Genomic DNA, 20,353 nt, shown 5'->3' with positions numbered 1-20,353 from the left:
GGTATTAGGTGGTAATTGAAATTTGTAAACAAAAAAACTTTTTGTGATCAAGTTTCATCACCATAGGAATGATATGGAACATTTGATGAAATTTTACACTATAAATCATTCCCATTACCACCATATAGTATTATTCACCAAACAGGCCATAAATAGATTAAATATTGAGCTGTGTATTGAGGAAAACTATTTTTAGGCTGCTTGGGCTATCTGTCTCATACTAGACAGTCTCGCTCAAGATCAGCTGAAGAAAATTTTACAGCATTAGGACTAGAGACTGGTTGGGTCGGATCACATAATTATTATAGCGAGTTGGATTAGCCCAAAGGTCCATTTAACCCACCTTTATCCAACCCATTTATCTTAAAATTCTCATTTTATTAACTAATTATGAAACAAGTAGAATGATTCATTTAAATTCACAGGAAGCAAGAACTGTTTACATAATCCAAAGTAGCAAACATTGGCTTAGTTTTCCAAATTTATTCACATACGAAATTGCAAAGATTAGAAAACTTCCCAATTGAAACACAACTTACGTTAATAAAAGATGATTTCAGAGAGCTTGCCCATGGTCAGCGAAATGACTATCCCATTGAACAGTTGAAGGTAGTGGAAGTGTTTGTAAATAAAATATATGCCAATTTTTATTAAGGAAAAAAATTCACATATTAAAAAAGTCCACTAATTTGCCTCTATATAAATACCTTTTAGGAGGAAAGTTAAGAGGGATGAGGACATTTTTATTAAGCAAAACTAAACATTATCCCTCTAAAAAGACTACTCTATATTATATAGCTAGCTTATATATGGGTGCTAATTTGGGGGTTGAAGGCACTGCCCCCGGACCCCGGGGTCCGGCGGACCACTCCGAGGTTGTTGGTGTTTATGTTCAAGTATTCAATGGTTTTTCGATTAACCATGTTGAGTAAAGGCACTATATTTGAACTAAATTTTATAATACTCTCAAATATTTTTACAACTCTTACACCTCTACTTATAATTTTCTACTCTCTAACCTATCACTACAACACTTTAGAAGAGGACACTACTTGGAACCCTTACTTGCTCTCTTGCTTATTACCTACACTCATGCCATGACCACCTATTTATACTACTCTAATAGAGCTATCTAGGTACAAGATATTTTCTAGGAAAATTCTAGATTTAAGATATTTATACTCAGATATTTTTAGAGCACATTCTAGAGTTGAGATATTTTCTCATTCTCTAGATTATTATTTCAAAATATTTTCATTCTTTTTTATTCTAGAATTCTCTTGATCATCAACACTCCCCCTTAACGCTGACTTGCTATACATTCCAAGTTGTTCTCGCATGTCTTGGAACTTGCCCGTACTGAGTCCTTTTGTGAAGATGTATGCAACTTGCTCTCCCGTCGGTGTCAGCTTCATTTGGATTTAGCCTTGCAGGACCTTCTCTCGAATAAAGTGATAATGTACTTCGATGTGTTTGGTCCTTGCGTGAAATACTGGATTTTCTGCCAGACAAACTACTGACCTGTTGTCACAATGAAGTGTAACCTGTCCGGCTGGTTGATGAAGATCTTTCAATAGACGTGTCATCCACGTGCTCTCCTGCGCAGCCATAGTTGCCGCCCTATACTCTGCCTCAGTTGTTGAGAGTGACACCGTAGGTTGTCTTTTGCTACACCACGACACGGCTCCTGATCCTATGCTAAAGACAAAACTGTTGTTGACCGCCTTGTGTCATAATCTCCAGTGTAGTCAGCATCACAGTAGCCAACCACTTGACATTGTCCACCCTTTTGATAAAGGATACCATAGTCTAGAGTACCCTTCACATATCGAAGGATTCTCTTGAGAGCTTCCAAGTGTGGCTTCTTTGGGTTCTGCATATGACAACTCACTACTCCAACCGCATATGCAATGTCGGGTCGAGTGAGGGTCAGATACAGAAGACTTCCAACAAGTTGTCGATACATTCTTGTATCTTTGAGGTCCTTTCCTTCCCTTGTACGCAGCTTGTTGTTTAGTTCCACAGGCGTCAAGAGTGGTTTGCACTCTAACATTTGGTATGCTTCTAAGATTTCTCTTGCATACTTGTGTTGACAGAGAAACATACCTTCTCTAACCTTCTCGACCTCGAGCTTCAAGAAATGTTTTAATTCTCCAAGCTCCTTCATCTGAAACCAAACTGATAGGTTCTCCCTTGTTCGGCTGATTTCTTCAACTAGGTCTCCGGTTATGATGAGGTCATCTACGTATACTAGGACTGTAGCTGTCTTGTCTCCATTATTTTTATCAAATAGGCTCGAGTCTGCGGTAGCAGGTGTATAACCACTCTGTACGAGAAATTCATTGATTTTCCCGTACCATACCCTTGGTGCCTGCTTTAGACCATATAGTGCATTCTTAAGTTTGCAGACGTACCTTGGATGAGCGTTGCTCTCAAATCCTTGTGGCTGCTCCATATATATTTCTCGATCGAGCTCACCGTACAAGAAGGCATTCTTCACATCTAGCTGCCATACCTTCCACTCTCTACTTGCTGCAAAGGCTAGAAGGACCCGTATGGTTGTCATCTTGGCCACTAGACTAAAAGTCTCATCATAGTCTAGTCCGTACTGCTGGGAGAATCCTCGTGCCACTAGGCGTGCCTTATATCTCTCAATTGATCCATCTGATCGAGTCTTTATCTTGTATACCGACTTGCACGAGATTGGATTGACTTGAACTGGTTTTGGCACCAACTCCCAAGTCTGATTTTTCCTTAAGGCCGCCATCTCCTCTTCCATTGCCTTGCGCCAATGTTCTGATTTGACTGCTTCTTCATAGGTTGATGGCTCTGAGGTATCCTCGATCACAGCAGTATTTGCATACCTTGGATTTGGTTGCCTCTGCCTTGATGATCGTCTTGGGAGTTGAGGTACCTCTTCACTTTCTTTAACCTGGAGTGGAGGCTCTCCTTCAACTTCTTCATGTACTCCAGTACGCCAAGGAATTTTTGCCTTGGAGGAACTCGAGGTGTCACCTTTTTCGGATGCTGGTGTTACTTGATCTTCTCTTTGGTCTCTTGCATCTTCAATCGTCGACTCTAGATCTTCTGATGCAATTTGAGCTGTGTGTTCTGGTGTCCACCATGCCGATGCTTCATCGAATACCACATTTCTTGAAGTGTGGATGCGCCCGGTTGTCGGATCACAACACCTCCATCCTTTTCTTGCAGTCCAACAAAGATGCACCTTATTGCCTTTTTGTCAAATTTAGTACGGAGATGATCTGGTACGAACACGTAGCACACACACCCAAATACTTTGAAGTGACCTACTGCGGGTTTTCTCTTCCAAAGCTTTTCATATGGAGAGATAGATCCCAAATTCTCTTGAGGTAGCCGATTGATGATATGAGCCGTTGTTTTCATGCACTCAGCCCAAAATCTCCCTGGCACGTTCCTCACATGTAGCATACTTCGACAGACTTCTGCTAAGTGTCGATTCTTCCTTTCAGCTACACCATTTTGTTGAGGTGTATTGGGGCAGGTCAATTGTCTCTTTATCTTGTGCTCCTTTAGGTAGGAATCAAACTCGTAATTTACATATTCCCTACCGTTGTCCGTTCGGAGACACCTTACTTTCTTGTTGAGTTCACTCTCCGCATTCTCTCTAAATTGTTTGAATTTGGAGAGTGCCTCAGATTTTTCTTTCATAAAGAGAACCCACACATACCTTGAGAAGTCGACGATGAAGGTCACCATGTACTTGGACCCGTTTATGGATGCTTGTCTTACGGGACCAAAGACATCTGAGTGCACCAATTCCAAAGGCTCCTTGGCTCGAAACTTTGAAGGTTGATAAGAAACTTGGTGAGCCTTACCGTATTGACATCCGACACAAATGGTGTCAATACGAACTTCAACTTCGGATATACTGGCAACCATCGACTTCTCGACCATCATTTTGAGCTTGTGATAGCTCACATGCCCCAATCGTGCGTGCCAGAGGTCGACAGTCTCAATCCTCCGAGTCCTTTCTACATAAGTGGATTCTGCTGACATTACGTAGATTGACTGCGATTTTCGTCCGTCCATTATTGGCGTTCCTGTTGCTACAAGATTTTGGTAGACCCTTACTCCTTGTAGTCCAAACAAGACGTAGCAACCTTACTTTGTCTTACCGACGTAGTGGATGGGCAGTTTGGAGTTGTTGGCTGTTACGATGAGTTGATTTCCTTTGTACTTCTCCAAGTCTTCTAATTTTTGTACGTCTCCTGTCATATGATTTGAGCAACCAGAATCAATTATCCAGTCACTCTTGTAGTTGATTTTCTCCTCATTGTGATATAGGTTGGTTATGTTTTGAACAAGGACCAAACTATATGCACACGTATGTTTTGAGGTTTCGAAATTCAGCAATTAAGGCTGAAAGTTTAGGTTGTATTGTAAAATTTTTTTTTTTTTTTTTTTTTTTTTGTGATTTTTGTGGGTTTTGTAATAAGAAGAATTAAGAAAAGATATGTTGAATTGAACAACTTGAAAATGGCTGATCCAAGGATTAATTTGATACAGATTCACCACAAATTAAAACCAAGGGCTCCTAAGAACACATTCAAACTTTAAGCCAAAAGAATGAAAAATATAGGAACTTCAACTTACTAAAACCAATCCAAGTTAAAGTAAATTGCAAAGAGAGAACAAAGGAATTTGCTCAAAGGTTGTTTTGTATTCAGAATGTAAAAAGTCAGGTTGTGTATTACAAGAGTTCATGCATCCTATTTATACTAAAGCATTCAACAATGAGTACAAACTTTGAAAATGAAAATACAACCAAAATGGCAATAAAATGCAACGGCTAGTAAAAGAACAAGGAGATTTTTGCTGATTTTTTTTTGTTGTCTCTAACAGCTAGTTTTGTTGTCTCTAACAGCTAGTTTTTCTTTGGGATTTGCAAATCAACTCTTCTATCTTCTTGGGATTATTTGTGGCTGATTTGTAAGAGATATTATCATAAAAATCCCACTCAATCTTCAAAACATATGGCTGTTGTAAATCAGCTGGTTTTGAAGAATGCAACGGCTCAATTTGGAGAATCTGATTGCTTGTTTTGATCCATGCGTTTTAATTTTGTAAAGGACGTCCCATGAGCAAAATAAATATTAGACTCAATAAAATAAAAATTACAACTCGACTAACTAAACATGAGACATGATTAAGCTTGATCCTAAACCAGGCTTAATCATCTCTAAGACTTTGTTTCATTATAAAAATGAAAATACAAAATAAAAATTAAAAAAGAAGATTTAGTTCATGATTACAAAATTAAAAGACTTGACATTTGAACCTTGAATTTGAGCATCTTCCATACAATGAATCATGGTATTGATCCGGGTTAGCTCATGAGAACTAGATGTAGGTGATCCTACATCATCCTCCCCTTCTTTGGAGAAGCTTGACCTCAAGCTTGGTAACATATCCTCCTCATGGAATGGATTTAAATCTGCAGCATTAAAAGTAGAAGACACACCATAGCTACTAGGTAGCTCTAGTTTGTAAGCATTGTCATTTATTTTCTCCAAAATTTCAAAAGGTCCATCAATTCTAGCACTTAACTTTGATTTTCTTTGGATGGGAAACCTATCCTTTCTCAAGTAAATCCATACTAAGTCACCTTCTTTGAAAATCACCTGTTTTCTCTTTTGATCCACTCTTTCTTTAACCTTCTCATTAATTCTCTCAGTCCTTTCCACAACTTGCTTACGCACCATTTGAATTTCATTAGCTCTCGACTCGGCATCGTGACTGAACTTCAATGGTGTAGGAAAAGGCGTAAGGTCTATAGGGGTTAATGGGTTAAGGCCATAAACCACAAAGAAAGGAGAAAACCCTGTGGTCATGCTAGGAACGCGATTATAAGCAAATTCAGCATGTGGTAGCAATTGTTCCCATTGTTTAGGATTCTTAGTAATGAGAGCACGCAACAAAGTTCCTAAGGTCTTATTGGTTACTTCGGTTTGACCATCAGTTTGGGGGTGGCTAGAACTACTAAAGTTAAGCTTTGTTCCCATTTTTCTCCACAAAGTAAGCCAAAAATGACTAAGAAACTTTGAATCTCTATCACTCACTATGCTTCTTGCTATCCCGTGTAGTCTTACTATCTCCTTAAAGTAAAGGTTAGCAATATTAACGGCATCATGAGGAGTATGACAAGCAATGAAGTGAGCCATCTTAGAAAACCTATCAACAACAACCATGATGGAATCCTTATTATTAGAGGTTCTAGGAAGTTCAGTGATGAAATCTAAACTCACATCCTCCCATGGGTTTTATGGCGTAGGAAGAGGTTGGTAAAGACCTTGAGATGTTTTGTGGGCTTTGGCTTTTAGACATTGCACACATCTCTTGATAACATGAATGACATCCTTAGCAAGCTTGGGCCAATAAAAGGTCTCACTTACTAAAGCTATGGTCTTCTCTTCTCCAAAATGTCCTCCAAGTCCTCCTTCATGATACTCCTTAATTAAAGTCTCCCTAACACTATGTCTAGGCACACACAATTGGTTTCCTCGAAAAAGATATCCTTGGAAGATGTAAAAAAGTCCTTGAGGCTTATTATGGCATTTTTCGAAAACTCCTCCAAAATCAACATCATCAATATAGCATTCCTTTAAAAATTCCATTCCTACAACCTTAGTATTCATAGTACTCAAAAGCAAGTATCTCCTAGATAAAGCATCAGCTTCGGTGTTTAGTTTACCCGCTTTGTGTTTAATGGTGAAATGAAAGGTTTGTAGGAACTCGACCCACTTAGCATGTCTAGATTGAAGTTTGTGTTGGCTTTGAATGAACTTTAAGGCCTCATGGTCAGAATGTAACACAAATTCTTTGGCAATCTAGTAGTGTCTCCAATGCTCTAAACATCTAATGATAGCATAAAACTCCTTATCATAAGTTGAGTATTTCCTCTTAGCATCATTAAGCTTCTCACTAAAGTAAGCAAGGGGTTTTTTGTTTTGAGTAAGGACACCTCCAATACCTACCCCAGATGCATCACACTCTACTTCAAAAACATCATCAAAATTAGCCAAAGCTAGAACAGGTGCGGTGGTAAGTTTGTTTTTGATGGTGTCAAAGGCTGCTTATGCTTTGGAATTCCACTCAAAAGTCTTAAGTTTTGTGAGTTCGGTGATAGGGGCCATGATTGAGCTAAAGTTTGGGACAAACCTCCTATAAAAAGAAGCTAAACCATGAAATGATCTAACTTGGTGAATGGTGGTAGGAATAGGCCAGTCTCTAATAGCTTCAACTTTCTTTTCATCCGCTTTTATCCCCTCAATTGACACAATAAATCCAAGAAACTTAATTGACTCCGAAAAGAATTGACATTTCTCCAAGTTACCATATAACTTCTCCTTAGCTAGCACACTAAACACTTGACGTAAATGATCAACATGTTCATCTTCACTTTGACTATACACCAAAATATCATCAAAATAAACCACTACAAAGTGACCTAAGAAAGGCTTCAAGGTTTGGTTCATAAGTCTCATAAAGGTAGAAGGTGCATTAGATAAACCAAAGGGCATAACTAACCATTCATAAAGTCCTTCCTTAGTCTTAAATGCAGTTTTCCACTCATCCCCCTCATGGATTCTAACTTGGTGATATCCACTCCTAAGGTCAATCTTGGAGAAAACTTTAGAGTCATATAGTTCATCTAACAAATCATTAAGTCTAGGTATGGGAAATCTATACTTGATAGTGATTCTATTGATGGCTCTACTATCCACACACATCCTCATTTCTCCATTCTTTTTAGGCACAAGTAAAGTAGGAACGGCACAAGGACTTATGGATTCTCTAATCAAACCTTTAGCTAACAAATCATCAACTTGTCTCCTAATTTCTTCGGTTTCCTTAGGATTAGTCCTATAGGCTGGTTTGTTAGGCAATGAGGAACCGGGAATGAAATTAATTTTATGTTGTATATGCCTTTTAGGTGGAAGTCCGTTTGGTATTTCATTAGGAAAAACATATGCAAATTCATCAAGCAAAGGTTCAATCAAAGGGTGATCATGCAAAACAGATTCAGTTTCATCATTTAGCAATAACAATTCTTTTCGTTCCTCAAATTCATGTTGTTCACTTTTAAGTATAGGAATTAAAGAATGAAAATTAGTTAAAGTTGCTTGTAATTTAGAATTAGCGTTAGGTGCATATGGTGCTAAAATTATCTTTTTGTTATTTAAAACAAAAGTATGTGTGTTTTTAAAACCATCATGCATAACTTTCCTATCATACTGCCACGGCCTACCTAATAAAACATGACATGCATCCGTAGGTATAACATCACATAAAAGACTCTCCTTATAACTATTACCAATGGAAAATGAAAGCAAAACTTGAGAGTTTACAGGAATACCTTTGTTTTGATTCAACCATTGAATCATGTATGGCTCGGGATGTGGAGTGGCGGTGAGATTAAGCTTGTCCACCATGGTCTTTGAAGCGACATTAGTGCAACTTCCTCCATCAATGATAAGCAAACATATCTTACCTTTAACCGTACATTTCGTGTGGAATATTGCTTCCCTTTGTGGGTTTGGATCTTTGGCTTTGACCCAACTAAGTGCTCTTCGCATAACCAATAATTCTCCTTCATCCGGATATATCATTTCCTCATCAAGTTCAGCATTGTCACAGAAATCCTCCTCGCTTTCCTCTTGATGATCATCAAATTCAACCAAGTTCACCATTTTTCAGTTTGGGCATTCGGAAGAAATATGTCCTAGGCCTTGACACTTAAAACATCTCCTAGGTGTGAATGAATTGGTGTTTGGTTTGGGTGTATTGGGCATGCTTAGGGGCTGCTTTGAATTATTGTTTTGCAAAGCTTTTGAATCTTGTGAATGGGCTTTAGAATAGGAATGGGGAGTGTTCTTTTGGTAGGAATTAAAATTGGTCGTTCTTGTTGAAGTGAAACGTGAGGTTTCCTTCGTTTTAGTTCTTTGTTGTTTATCCACTTTATGTGCAAGGTTAATTAAATCATCAAGGCAAGCATAAGGTTGTAATTCAACAATGTTTCTGATTTTTGAATCTAAACCATTTAAAAATCTTACCAAGGTTTGGTGATCATCCTCCTTAAGGTCGCATCTCATGATCATGGTTTCAAATTCTCGACCATATTCTTCTACACTCCTGCCATCTTGTTGTAGATGCTGAAGCTTGGTGAAATTCTCTTGCATGTAGTATTAAGGTAGAAACTTTTCCTTCATTTGCTTCTTCATCTTTTCCCATGATCTAATCTTGTCTTTCCCTTCTCTTTCTCGTTTTGCACATTTGCTAGCCCACCAAGTAGAAGCATATTTGCGCATTTTTAATGCTACTATCTTTACCTTCTTTTCTTCATCCGTATTCTTGTAATCAAATACTCTTTTAACAGTTCTTACCCATTCAAGGAACTCATCTCCATCTAATCTTCCTTCAAATTCTGGAATGTCGACTTTAAGATCATCTCCACGGCTTGTTTGCCTATTAACTTTAGGGCTTTCAGATTCATAATACCCACCTTCCCTTAAGGTGCGTTTTAGATCTAAAAACTCTTTAAGTTGGGTTTGTAGGTATTTAATGGTGGCATTTTGCTCTTCAACAATTCTGCTCAAATCACTTGTTTCTCCTTCACCAATTTGAGACATGGTGTTTTGGTTTGTGAATGAACGAAATTAAGGCAAGGAGCGTAGCCTTGGCTCTGATACCAAGATGATATAGGTTGGTTATGTTTTGAACAAGGACCAAACTATATGCACACGTATGTTTTGAGGTTTCGAAATTCAGCAATTAAGGCTGAAAGTTTAGGTTGTATTGTAAAATTTTTTTTTTTTGTGATTTTTGTGGGTTTTGTAATAAGAAGAATTAAGAAAAGATATGTTGAATTGAACAACTTGAAAATGGCTGATCTAAGGATTAATTTGATACAGATTCACCACAAATTAAAACCAAGGGCTCCTAAGAACACATTCAAACTTTAAGCCAAAAGAATGAAAAGTATAGGAACTTCAACTTACTAAAACCAATCCAAGTTAAAGTAAATTGCAAAGAGAGAACAAAGGAATTTGCTCAAAGGTTGTTTTGTATTCAGAATGTAAAAAGTCAGGTTGTGTATTACAAGAGTTCATGCATCCTATTTATACTAAAGCATTCAACAATGAGTACAAACTTTGAAAATGAAAATACAACCAAAATGGCAATAAAATGCAACGGCTAGTAAAAGAACAAGGAGATTTTTGCTGATTTTTTTTGTTGTCTCTAACAGCTAGTTTTGTTGTCTCTAACAGCTAGTTTTTCTTTGGGATTTGCGAATCAACTCTTCTATCTTCTTGGGATTATTTGTGGCTGATTTGTAAGAGATATTATCATAAAAATCCCACTCAATCTTCAAAACATATGGCTGTTGTAAATCAGCTGGTTTTGAAGAATGCAACGGCTCAATTTGGAGAATCTGATTGCTTGTTTTGATCCATGCGTTTTAATTTTGGAAAGGACGTCCCATGAGCAAAATAAATATTAGACTCAATAAAATAAAAATTACAACTCGACTAACTAAACATGAGACATGATTAAGCTTGATCCTAAACCAGGCTTAATCATCTCTAAGACTTTGTTTCATTATAAAAATGAAAATACAAAATGAAAATTAAAGAAGAAGATTTAGTTCATGATTACAAAATTAAAAGACTTGACATTTGAACCTTGAATTTGAGCATCTTCCATATGATGAATCATGGTATTGATCCGGGTTAGCTCATGAGAACTAGATGTAGGTGATCCTACATCACATTGGGTACCACCGCGAGAGCAACTTCTTTGTTCTCCTCCACTTGTGAAGATGCTATTGCAACTGCTGCTTCAGCATCCCATGTTTCTTCATTGTCGCTGCTTTCTTGAGTCGTCTGTTCCTGGCTCTTCGAGGTTGCGACATTTTCGTGGCCTTTCTTTCTCTTGTACCAGCAATCTTGTGCATAGTGTCCCTTCTTACCGCAGTTGTAGCAACGATCTGTTTGATCGTCATCTTCCTGAGACTGAGTTTGAGCTCCCCCTGAAGCTTTCCTCCCCTGGTTGGGCTTCCATTGTTGACCAGGTTTGCCTTTGACTTTCGGCTTTGACTTGTTATTATGTCGACTTTTCTTCTTGCCTCCGAATACCTGAAGCTTTCCTCCCCTGGTTGGGCTTCCATTGTTGACTAGGTTTGCCTTGGACGTTCGGCTTTGACTTGTTATTGTGTCGACCTTTCTTCTGGCCTCCGAATAGAGCCTCTTCTTCCTTCCTCAGTGAGAATCCAGTGATTTGCCTCGTCAAAGCCTCCTGATTAGCGAGCATGTTCTCCAACTCTAGCAACGTCGGCTGAGTTGACCACCCTCGGATGGCATCCATGAACCCACTAAACTCGCGTCTTAGGCCATGGACGATTATCCTCCTTATGCGTTGCTAGCTAATCTTTTCTTCAGGGTCAAGTTCGACAATCTCGCTACAAAGAGACTTAACTTTTTTGAAGTATTGATTTATTGTCAAGTCCCCTTATGAGATTGTCATTAGCTCACTTTCCAACATTTGGAGTCGAGCGTCATTTTTTTTGAGAACAACGCTGCTAGGGTGTCCCAAGCAACCTTCGGGGTTTCTGCTTTTCGTATGTACTCAACCAACTCTTTATCAATTGTTGTTTTGAGTACATACATTGCCTTACCGGCTTTAATATTCCACCTTCTAAAGGCTTCATTTTCAACTACCGTGCTTTTCTTGTCGGAGTCAACAATTACTATTTTGGGTTCCGGCGGAATCGTATTGCATCCGCCTACCACCTTCCATAGATCCTGACCTTGAAGTTAGGACTCTATGCAGGTGCTTCAATATGTATAGTTGTTGTAATTTAACTTCTCAAGACCACCAGTCATACCTGCTAAATCCATAGCGACTTTGTGAAGCAAGCCTTCTCACAAGTCTTCAGTCCTTCGTCTTCGCAACTTCGGACTCCGTTCTTCTGGCAGAACGTCAGCAGGCACCCTTCTAACTAGTGATCGCCCAACTATACTTGCCAACCTGCGACTAGTCTCCGATTGTTGACTTAACAGAATTACCCCGATCCGGCTCGAATACCAGAATGTTGAGTAAAGACACTATATTTGAACTAAATTTTATAATACTCTCAAATATTTTTACAACTCTTACACCTCTACTTCTTATAATTTTCTACTTTCTAACCTATCACTATAACACTTTAGAAGAGGACACTACTTGGAACCCTTTTTTGCTCTCTTGCTTAGTATCTACATTCATGCCATGACCACCTATTATACTCCAATGGAGCTATCTAGGTACAAGATATTTTCTAAGAAAATTCTAGATTTAAGATATTTTAACTTAGATATTTTTAGAGCACATTCTAGAATTGAGATATTTTTTCATTCTCTAGATTATTATTTCAAAATATTTTCATTCTTTATTATTCTAGAATTCTCTCGATCTTGGGCTTGATAGACTTGAGCTTGATAACTTGGACCTCAGCGTTAATCATCAACAAATCACTATTTGACCACCACATCCACCCGAAGATATCTATTTATTTGATTGTTTCCAATTTTTAATCGGAATAATTTGGCGCATGGTGGTTCAAACAAAATTAACCATTTTTGATTTTTCTTCTCTTCCTTTGAGAAAAATTTTAGCCAAAATACCCACAAAGGTTGAAGACAATAAACTATAACAAGATTAGGGATGCAAACGGGGCGGGGCGGGGCGGGTATTGGCGTTACCATCCCCATCTCCATCTGGTAAATCAATCCCCATCCCCATCCCCGCGGCGGGTATAATTTTTTTTCACGTCCCCGCCCCGATGGGTTTGTACCTAATACCATCCCCATCCCCATCCCCATCTGGGTATCCATCCCTGTCTAATACCCATTTTACCCGCCCCACCACCCGTCAAATCCCCGCTTAATACCCATCTGTGTCACATATTTATTTTCAAATCCCCATCTAATCATCACTTAATATCGCCTACCTCTACACAACTCGTAATGAATATAAACAAATTTTATTGAGAAAAAAGGATAAAAAATAGAAAAAACATGATTATAAACCTTACTCTAAAAAACATGATCTTAGACCTTAAAAGAAATATAAAAACGGGGTTTTTAAAGTTTTTAAAAAAATTTGAAAATAATTCAAGGTTTTCAGAAATTTGAAAAATAATTTAGGATATTCAAATTCTCAAAATTTGTACATTTCGTGAGGCGGGGCGGGGATGGGGCGGGTATCACTTAAAACCCATCCCCATCCCCATACCCGCCCCATGACCCATCAAACCGGGACCCATTCCCGCCCCGATGGGGCGGGGATGGGGCGGGTCTCCTATTAGACCCGCCTCGCCTGCATCCCTAAACAAGACCATTACATGATAAATAATTAAAAAATGAAAAGAAAGAGAGAAGGAAAGATGGCACGTGGAGGTGGGAACCTACGTTTTGTTTTTGGGGAAGTAAGAAATTGCTCTCAGAAATATCAATTTGCTCTCAGACAACGAAATAGCTCTCATAAATTTTTTCATCCGGATTTTATCTTTCCCAGATTTTTTCGATCCCAGATTTCTTATTACTCAGAAATCTTTGTTCCTAGATTATTGTTGCTCCCAGATTGTATGGTCCCAGATTATTCATCCCATAAAATATTTGTCCCTGAATATTTATTTTCTTCCCAGATTTTGTTGGTTCCAGATTTTTTCCTTATTCCCAGAAATTTAGGTGCCAGATTTTTTGCTCCAGAAGTTGAAGGAGGAAGAAGAAGCCATGGGAGTTGACATGGAAGAGTTTTAGGTGGTTTTGAAGGAAGAATTATGTGCCAATGGTGGCAAACTATTCTAAGATGGATGTAATCTGAGTAGATTTTGATTGATTTGAAGATTTTAATGAGAATATTCTGTGGGATTTCTGACCAATCTAATTGAAAATGTAAACGTTCTTCCAGATATATCCTCCCAGAATTTATTTTCTCCCAGAATATCTTTTATCCCAAAAAATTTTCTCCCAGAATTTTTGGTCCAAGATTTTTTTTTCCAGAAAATTGTTGTCAGAAACATTTGTTCCCAGATTTTTCCTTCCAGTTTTTTTACATATAGGCTGCCTGCTAGAAATATTTACATCCCAAGATTAGTGAAGTTTTCGGCCGTTGCTGCCTATTTGAAAATTTTTCTTCTCAGATTTATTCTCTTCCCAAATATTTGAAGCCCCCAGATTTTTTCATCCTAAATATTCTTCCCAGATTTTGTTTTATCCCAGAATATTTTTTTTCAGAAAATATTCTTACCAGATTAATAATTTGTCCCAGAAAATTGTACCCAGAAAGGTTGAAATTTTGTCCAAGAAGATTGCACCCAGAAAGGTTGAAATTTTGTCCCAAAAGATTGCATCCAGAAAGGTTGAAATTTTGTCCCAAAAGATTGCACCCAGAAAGGTTGAAATTTTGTCCCAAAAGATTGCACCCAGAAAGGTTGAAATTTTGTCCCAAAAGATTGCACCCAGAAAGATTTTTTGTTGTTCCCGGTTGGCGCCAGAATTTTTTGGTTTCAGAATTTTTTTAGTTCCTAAATATTTTTAGGTCTTCAAAGTTTTGAAAGAGGATGAAAATGCCGAGTCCTAGCTATTGCAACAAATTGAATTGTGGACAAAAAAATAAATACATAAATAAATAATAATAATAATAATAATAATAATAATAATAAAAGAGAGGAAAAAGAAAATATGAGTGGTATTTTATATCTAGAGTGATAATACAACTTAGAGAAGGAAATACTACTTGGAACCTTATGGCTGCCGGTCCTCCGAAATATGGAAGGACATGAAGACATTTAATATTTGGGTCAGAAAGAAAAATCATCATATTTTTGGTTCTTGATATTTTGGAAGCAAGAATCTATTTTTTTGTTCCTGAATTGTGTGAGACAATGTCTACTGTTAAATTTTGTGTAGAACTTGAAATTTTTTATATTATCTTTGGAGTGGATTTGCAGGAATATTCTACTACCTCAAGTTTTACAATCATGTATTAAGTGGAAGAGCTCTCTCAAAGTTAGTGTGTTCAGTTAAAAAAGTCTACGACCTGTTGAGGTATCCAATTGGAACTGTCAATAGTTGGAAAGGGTGTGTTGGAAAGGGTGTGTCTTCAGTATAAACTGAAAACATAAGAACCCAGCTGAAAACCGGAACCATAAGAACTTATATATGACACATTTTTGCGTCAGTGTGACCGCGAGTATATACCAATATCCAGTCAAAATTGATTACCAGTAGAACTGGTATCTAGTGAGATGATCACATTTACCTGTTAGAGTTCTGTATTTGGTGAAAACTGGCTATCAATTAAACAAGTATGCGATATAGACTGGTAAGAATTGCCAATACCCGAGAAGGGTGTGTCCTCAGTATAAATTGGCGCTATAAGAACCCAGCTGAGAACTGGCACCATAAGAACCCAAGTATGACACATTTTTGTGCCAGTGCGGCTGCCAGTTTAAACCAATAACTAATCCAAACTGATTTCCAATAGAGATTGATGTCCAGGACTTAGGTTTCAAAAGCGAGACCCATGGAACAGACATAGTGTCCTAGGGTAGTTAAGTTATAGACTCCAGACCCATTTATTATAGCTCTGAAGTTTGGGGGGGCAATTTTTTGTGAATAAAATATATGCCCACTTTTATTAAGGGCAAAAATCTACATATTAAATAAGCCCATTAATTTGCCTCTATATATATACCACTTAGAAGGAAAGTTAAGAAGGATGAGGATATTTTTATTAAGCAAAACTAAACATGATCTCTCTAAAAAGATTACTCTACATCATATAGCTTATACCTGGGCACTAACTTGGGCGTTGGAGGCACCGCCCTGGGGTTGTTAGTGTTTAATTTTAGATATTCAATGATTTTCCGATCAACTATTATTTGAACACCATATCTATCCAAAAGTATTCATTTATTTGATTGTTTTTAATTTTTAAACGGAACAGGAAGCATGTACACTTTATGAACTGATCATCATGAAGAAACAAAACTAAAAAACAGGAATGTTGTCTCACGAGCACCACATAATAGCTTATTGTTTTACCTTCCTCTTGACAAAAGGTTTTTCTGTAATAAATTGTGAAGGCGACTCGTTTAAAACCCGTCTCGACCGTTGAAAGCCTGACCTTTTAAAAAATTTGTAGGATTGACCCTTTAAACATGGACAGGTCTCGGGCTTTTAGCGGGCCTTTGACCCATTAAGCACTTTTAATTAGGGCCTTTAATTTTCATAGACATAAGTGTACGCGTTGAATGTGTTAAGGGAAAATACACTAGTACATAATTTGCTTTTAGTGTGATATATATAGCGACATTTTATTTAAATGTTGCTATTTTAAATTTCTAATAGTATATATATATAGAGAATTTAGTGGCATTTATTAGACCCTTTAGCAATATAATAAAAAATCACTCTAAAGCTTTTTGCGACATAGGATATGGTGACATTTCTCACAAATGTCATTTAGACTATAGTAACAATTACATATGCTACTAAAGACCAAATAAAGTGTCACTAAATCACTTTATAGTGGAAGTTAAAATAAAAACCAATAATTATTACACTAAAAATATGAATCAGTGGCATTTTTTTAATACCACTAAATGCAATGTCGCAAAAAGTCAAATTTATTGTAGTATGATGCCAACAGGTCTTTGAATGTCTTTAAATTTATTCACACAATATTGTGGTTAATTTCCAAGTCCTTTTTAAAATGGTCAATTATATATTATCACATTTATAGACGCTTATTCTAGATTTGACTTCTTCTCATTCATAAAAAAGGCTCTATCACTTAATGTATTAAAAAAATTGTAAGGGTTAAGTGGAAAATCAATTTAACAACAAGATTAAAGCCGCCAAACCTGATCGTGGGGTGAATACTATGGTCGTTATGATGGTTTAGGTGAACAATGTCTATGGCGTTTTGCTAAATTCTTGAAACAATGTGATATTGTTCCTACGTACACCATGCCTGGTACTCCAACTATAAATTGTAAGGAGTATGATAAGTCATTCTACCTTACTAGATTCACTATGGGAGAAGCACTTAACACTCCAATGTATTCCTAACACAGTACCAATGAAACCAATTAATAATAAGACCCCATATGAGCTCTAGATAAGCAAATAACCAAGTCTAACATTTTCGTATCTGGAGATGCCCAACTGAGGCACAACCTTGTAAGCGAAATTAAAAGATTTGGATTCCACAACTATTTTGAAAGAAGAGAATATTATCATTTCTCACGATGTCATTGGTATTGAATCGATTTTCACATTAGACATTACTTACTACGCAATTCAAAATAATATTGGAGAACCTTCCAGAGAATAAACTCTTACTCCTTAAAAAGTTATGCCATTAAGGAGAGAAAGAAGAAGTGCATTATTAGATAATTACATTTTATATGTTCAAGAAAACGAAAATTTTTTCTCTCGAGAGTGGATAAGTGCCAAAAAAAAACTAGTTAAAATACATGGTATTGGAACACAATCTAAAAAAACTTTCATCAAGCAATGAAAAATAAAAAATTTTCAACACTCGCTTAATGGCCATGAATAAGGACAATGCTATTTCGGATCTCGTTCAATTGCCAAAAGGTAAAACACCTATTAGTAATAAATTGACACTTAAAACCTAAAAGGATACAAAGGTAAAAAAACCTATTTAAGGATTTAATGGCACTAGTATGTAGCTCATATTGATCTTTAATTGCATCAGATCAATTAAAAGACAACGTTTCTCGATGGCAATACTGACAAAATAATTTAAATGAAACAACTTAAAAACTTTATGGCGTATGACCCAAAAAAAAAAAATATTTGTATATTCAAGAAATCCATCTCCGAACTCAATCTTAAAATTTTGTTAATACAAGTTTAACCCTCTACAAATTTTAATTTTGAAAAAAATCACGAATTTTACCATAAACTCTAATTCTTAAAAATAATAATTAAATTGAAAAACATATAATACAATTTAATAGACAAAATAGATTAAAAAAGACTGATAAAATATAACAAAGATATTTCTCGTCTAAAAATAAAAATGCAATTGTAAAAATAGGCATAGTATAAATAAATAAACTTAATAACAAAATTCAAAACATTAATTATAACCCAGTGTTTAATGCATGCACTAATTTGTTTAGAGACCTTCTTCCCATTGCCATATGGTTTTGGGATGGCATATATCTCCTTGGCTTATGAAGTGTGTGCACTTGAGTCCCCCCGTTAATATGCTGACATTCACAATAAATCCAGCCTAATTTAACATTGAGTCTTGCTATATACTTCATTAGAAAAATAAAGTAATTGTCTTAATACATACATAATAAGATATATAATTAGTTTGTAAAGACATAAGTGCAACTTCGACTTGAGGCCAAAATTATTCAAAGCCCGAAATAAAATGAAATTGAATAGAATGAAAACATTTACTTACTGTTCAAAGTATGTATTTTGAAAATATATAATTAATAAAATTTCAATATCAACCTTTTTTTTTTTTTTTTGTTATAAATAAGATTTGAAAGTAAACACTAAAACTATAGTATAAGACTAAACTGTGAGAATAATGAGTTCGTCTAGTAAGTAAAAGCTTTCGTTTATCTTGTATTATGAATTTAATTCCCGATTCAATTTTCTTTCTCAATTCCCCTTACACAGTAAAGATTATCTAACCTACCCAAATAAAAAAAATTGTATAAAAACCATTAAACTTGCAATTTTCATAAACTACCTAGCTACCTAATAATGTAGTTCGTTTAATGTGGTCAAAGGTTAAAGTTCTTTCATATAGAAAAGCCTCTTATAGAGTAGATTTTGACAAAATAGACTGTTTTTTTGGTGAGATGACCTTAAATTAAGGAGTTCATATGTTAATAGTTGTATTAGTTCAGCTATTTAGCCTATATATAAAAAACATCTCTAACAAGTACGCCTATATAAACAAGCATGAAAATAATTTACATTAAATCTCCCATTATGATATGCCTTTTTCCGTCATGATAAAAAACAAGCTCGGTAAAATTTGTATATTCCATCACATATTTTATTGATACATATATATTGTTCATATATCACAGTAAAATTTACTTATCTATACATTTATAAATATATACTACAATTATATATAAATTCATAATCAGAACAAACCAAAATTCATAGGCTTATTCACAATTTTTTTTCCACATGAGATGTGTTTAAAAAAGGTGACCCAAAAAAGTTTAAAAATAATAATCCTCTCTTAATCAAAGCTTAGAAGATGAAGAAGAAGTTTCAAAACCTGGCAAATCAAGAGGACTCCAACAAGTAGTATTAAACATATTAGATAATTGTGAATCCGACCCGAAATCTTGAAAGCCAACCACTGTAGAATTACCCGACCATGGCGGAACAACTTCATCATGATGATGATCATGATTCATTAATGATTCTCCGGGCAACATGGGTAACCCTAATGCTTCAGTACCAAACAATACTTGATTTTGATGGTTAACTGAATAAGTATTATTTGTATCGTTTATCAATTCAGGCAAAGGAAGAACTCCTTGAGAATATAAAGAATCATGATCATTATTTTGTAAAATGATTTGGGATGTTGGAACAATTGTTGTAGCATCGGGTATGCAAGACAAATCATCAATATTATGGATCATTTGATCATTATTGGTACAATTTTGCGGTTTTTGGTTCAAGAAATTGGCGTAAACAACGGCAAGATCGATTGTAGGAGCGTTGGAACTATGCCCATTAAGTTCATCTTGATGGGTATGATGAGAGTTACTATAAATAGAAGTATCGTTACTTCTTTGATTTGAGGTGGGTATAGTTAGTCTTAAAGTGGAAGGCCGGGATCGACGGCTTTTCCGGCAACCACCGCCGACCGGAACGTTTCGGAGGGACCCACCTTTGGTCCAATACCTTCTACAACCTTTGCAAAAGTACCTAGGTTGGGTAAGGCTATAATTGTTGTAGTAACAAAATTTGGTGTTGGATGAGCCACATCTAGGACATGTTGGTGACATCTCCCTCCATCCTCTTTCCATCGCCAATAAATTTTTATCTAGTACAATATTTGACAAATTATAGCTAGGAAAAATCATTTATTTGTACTAAAAAGTACAAGATTTTTAAAAATTAGTATGGTAATAATATTTCAATATGGGTAGCTATATGGGGAAGGGAAGTGTTTTGGGAATATCAAACTAAATTTGTGAAGCACATGATTTTGTGTATTGGGGTGGTCGTTATAAGTACGA

The 20,353-nt window shown here is 36.2% G+C and overlaps 1 protein-coding gene across 1 annotated transcript; it reads right to left on the bottom strand.

Moving 5' to 3' along the window:
* Window positions 1-19,342: 19,342 nt before the first annotated feature.
* LOC130803686 (dof zinc finger protein DOF3.5) lies at window positions 19,343-20,140 on the bottom strand. Its single transcript, XM_057667887.1, has one exon. The coding sequence runs from the start codon at window positions 20,138-20,140 to the stop codon at window positions 19,343-19,345; it is 798 nt and encodes a 265-aa protein (XP_057523870.1).
* Window positions 20,141-20,353: the final 213 nt, after the last annotated feature.

This window comes from Amaranthus tricolor, chromosome 17 (assembly GCF_026212465.1).
Source record: "Amaranthus tricolor cultivar Red isolate AtriRed21 chromosome 17, ASM2621246v1, whole genome shotgun sequence".
NCBI classification, from domain to species: Eukaryota; Viridiplantae; Streptophyta; class Magnoliopsida; order Caryophyllales; family Amaranthaceae; genus Amaranthus; species Amaranthus tricolor.
This window is presented reverse-complemented; position numbering and strand designations above follow the sequence as displayed.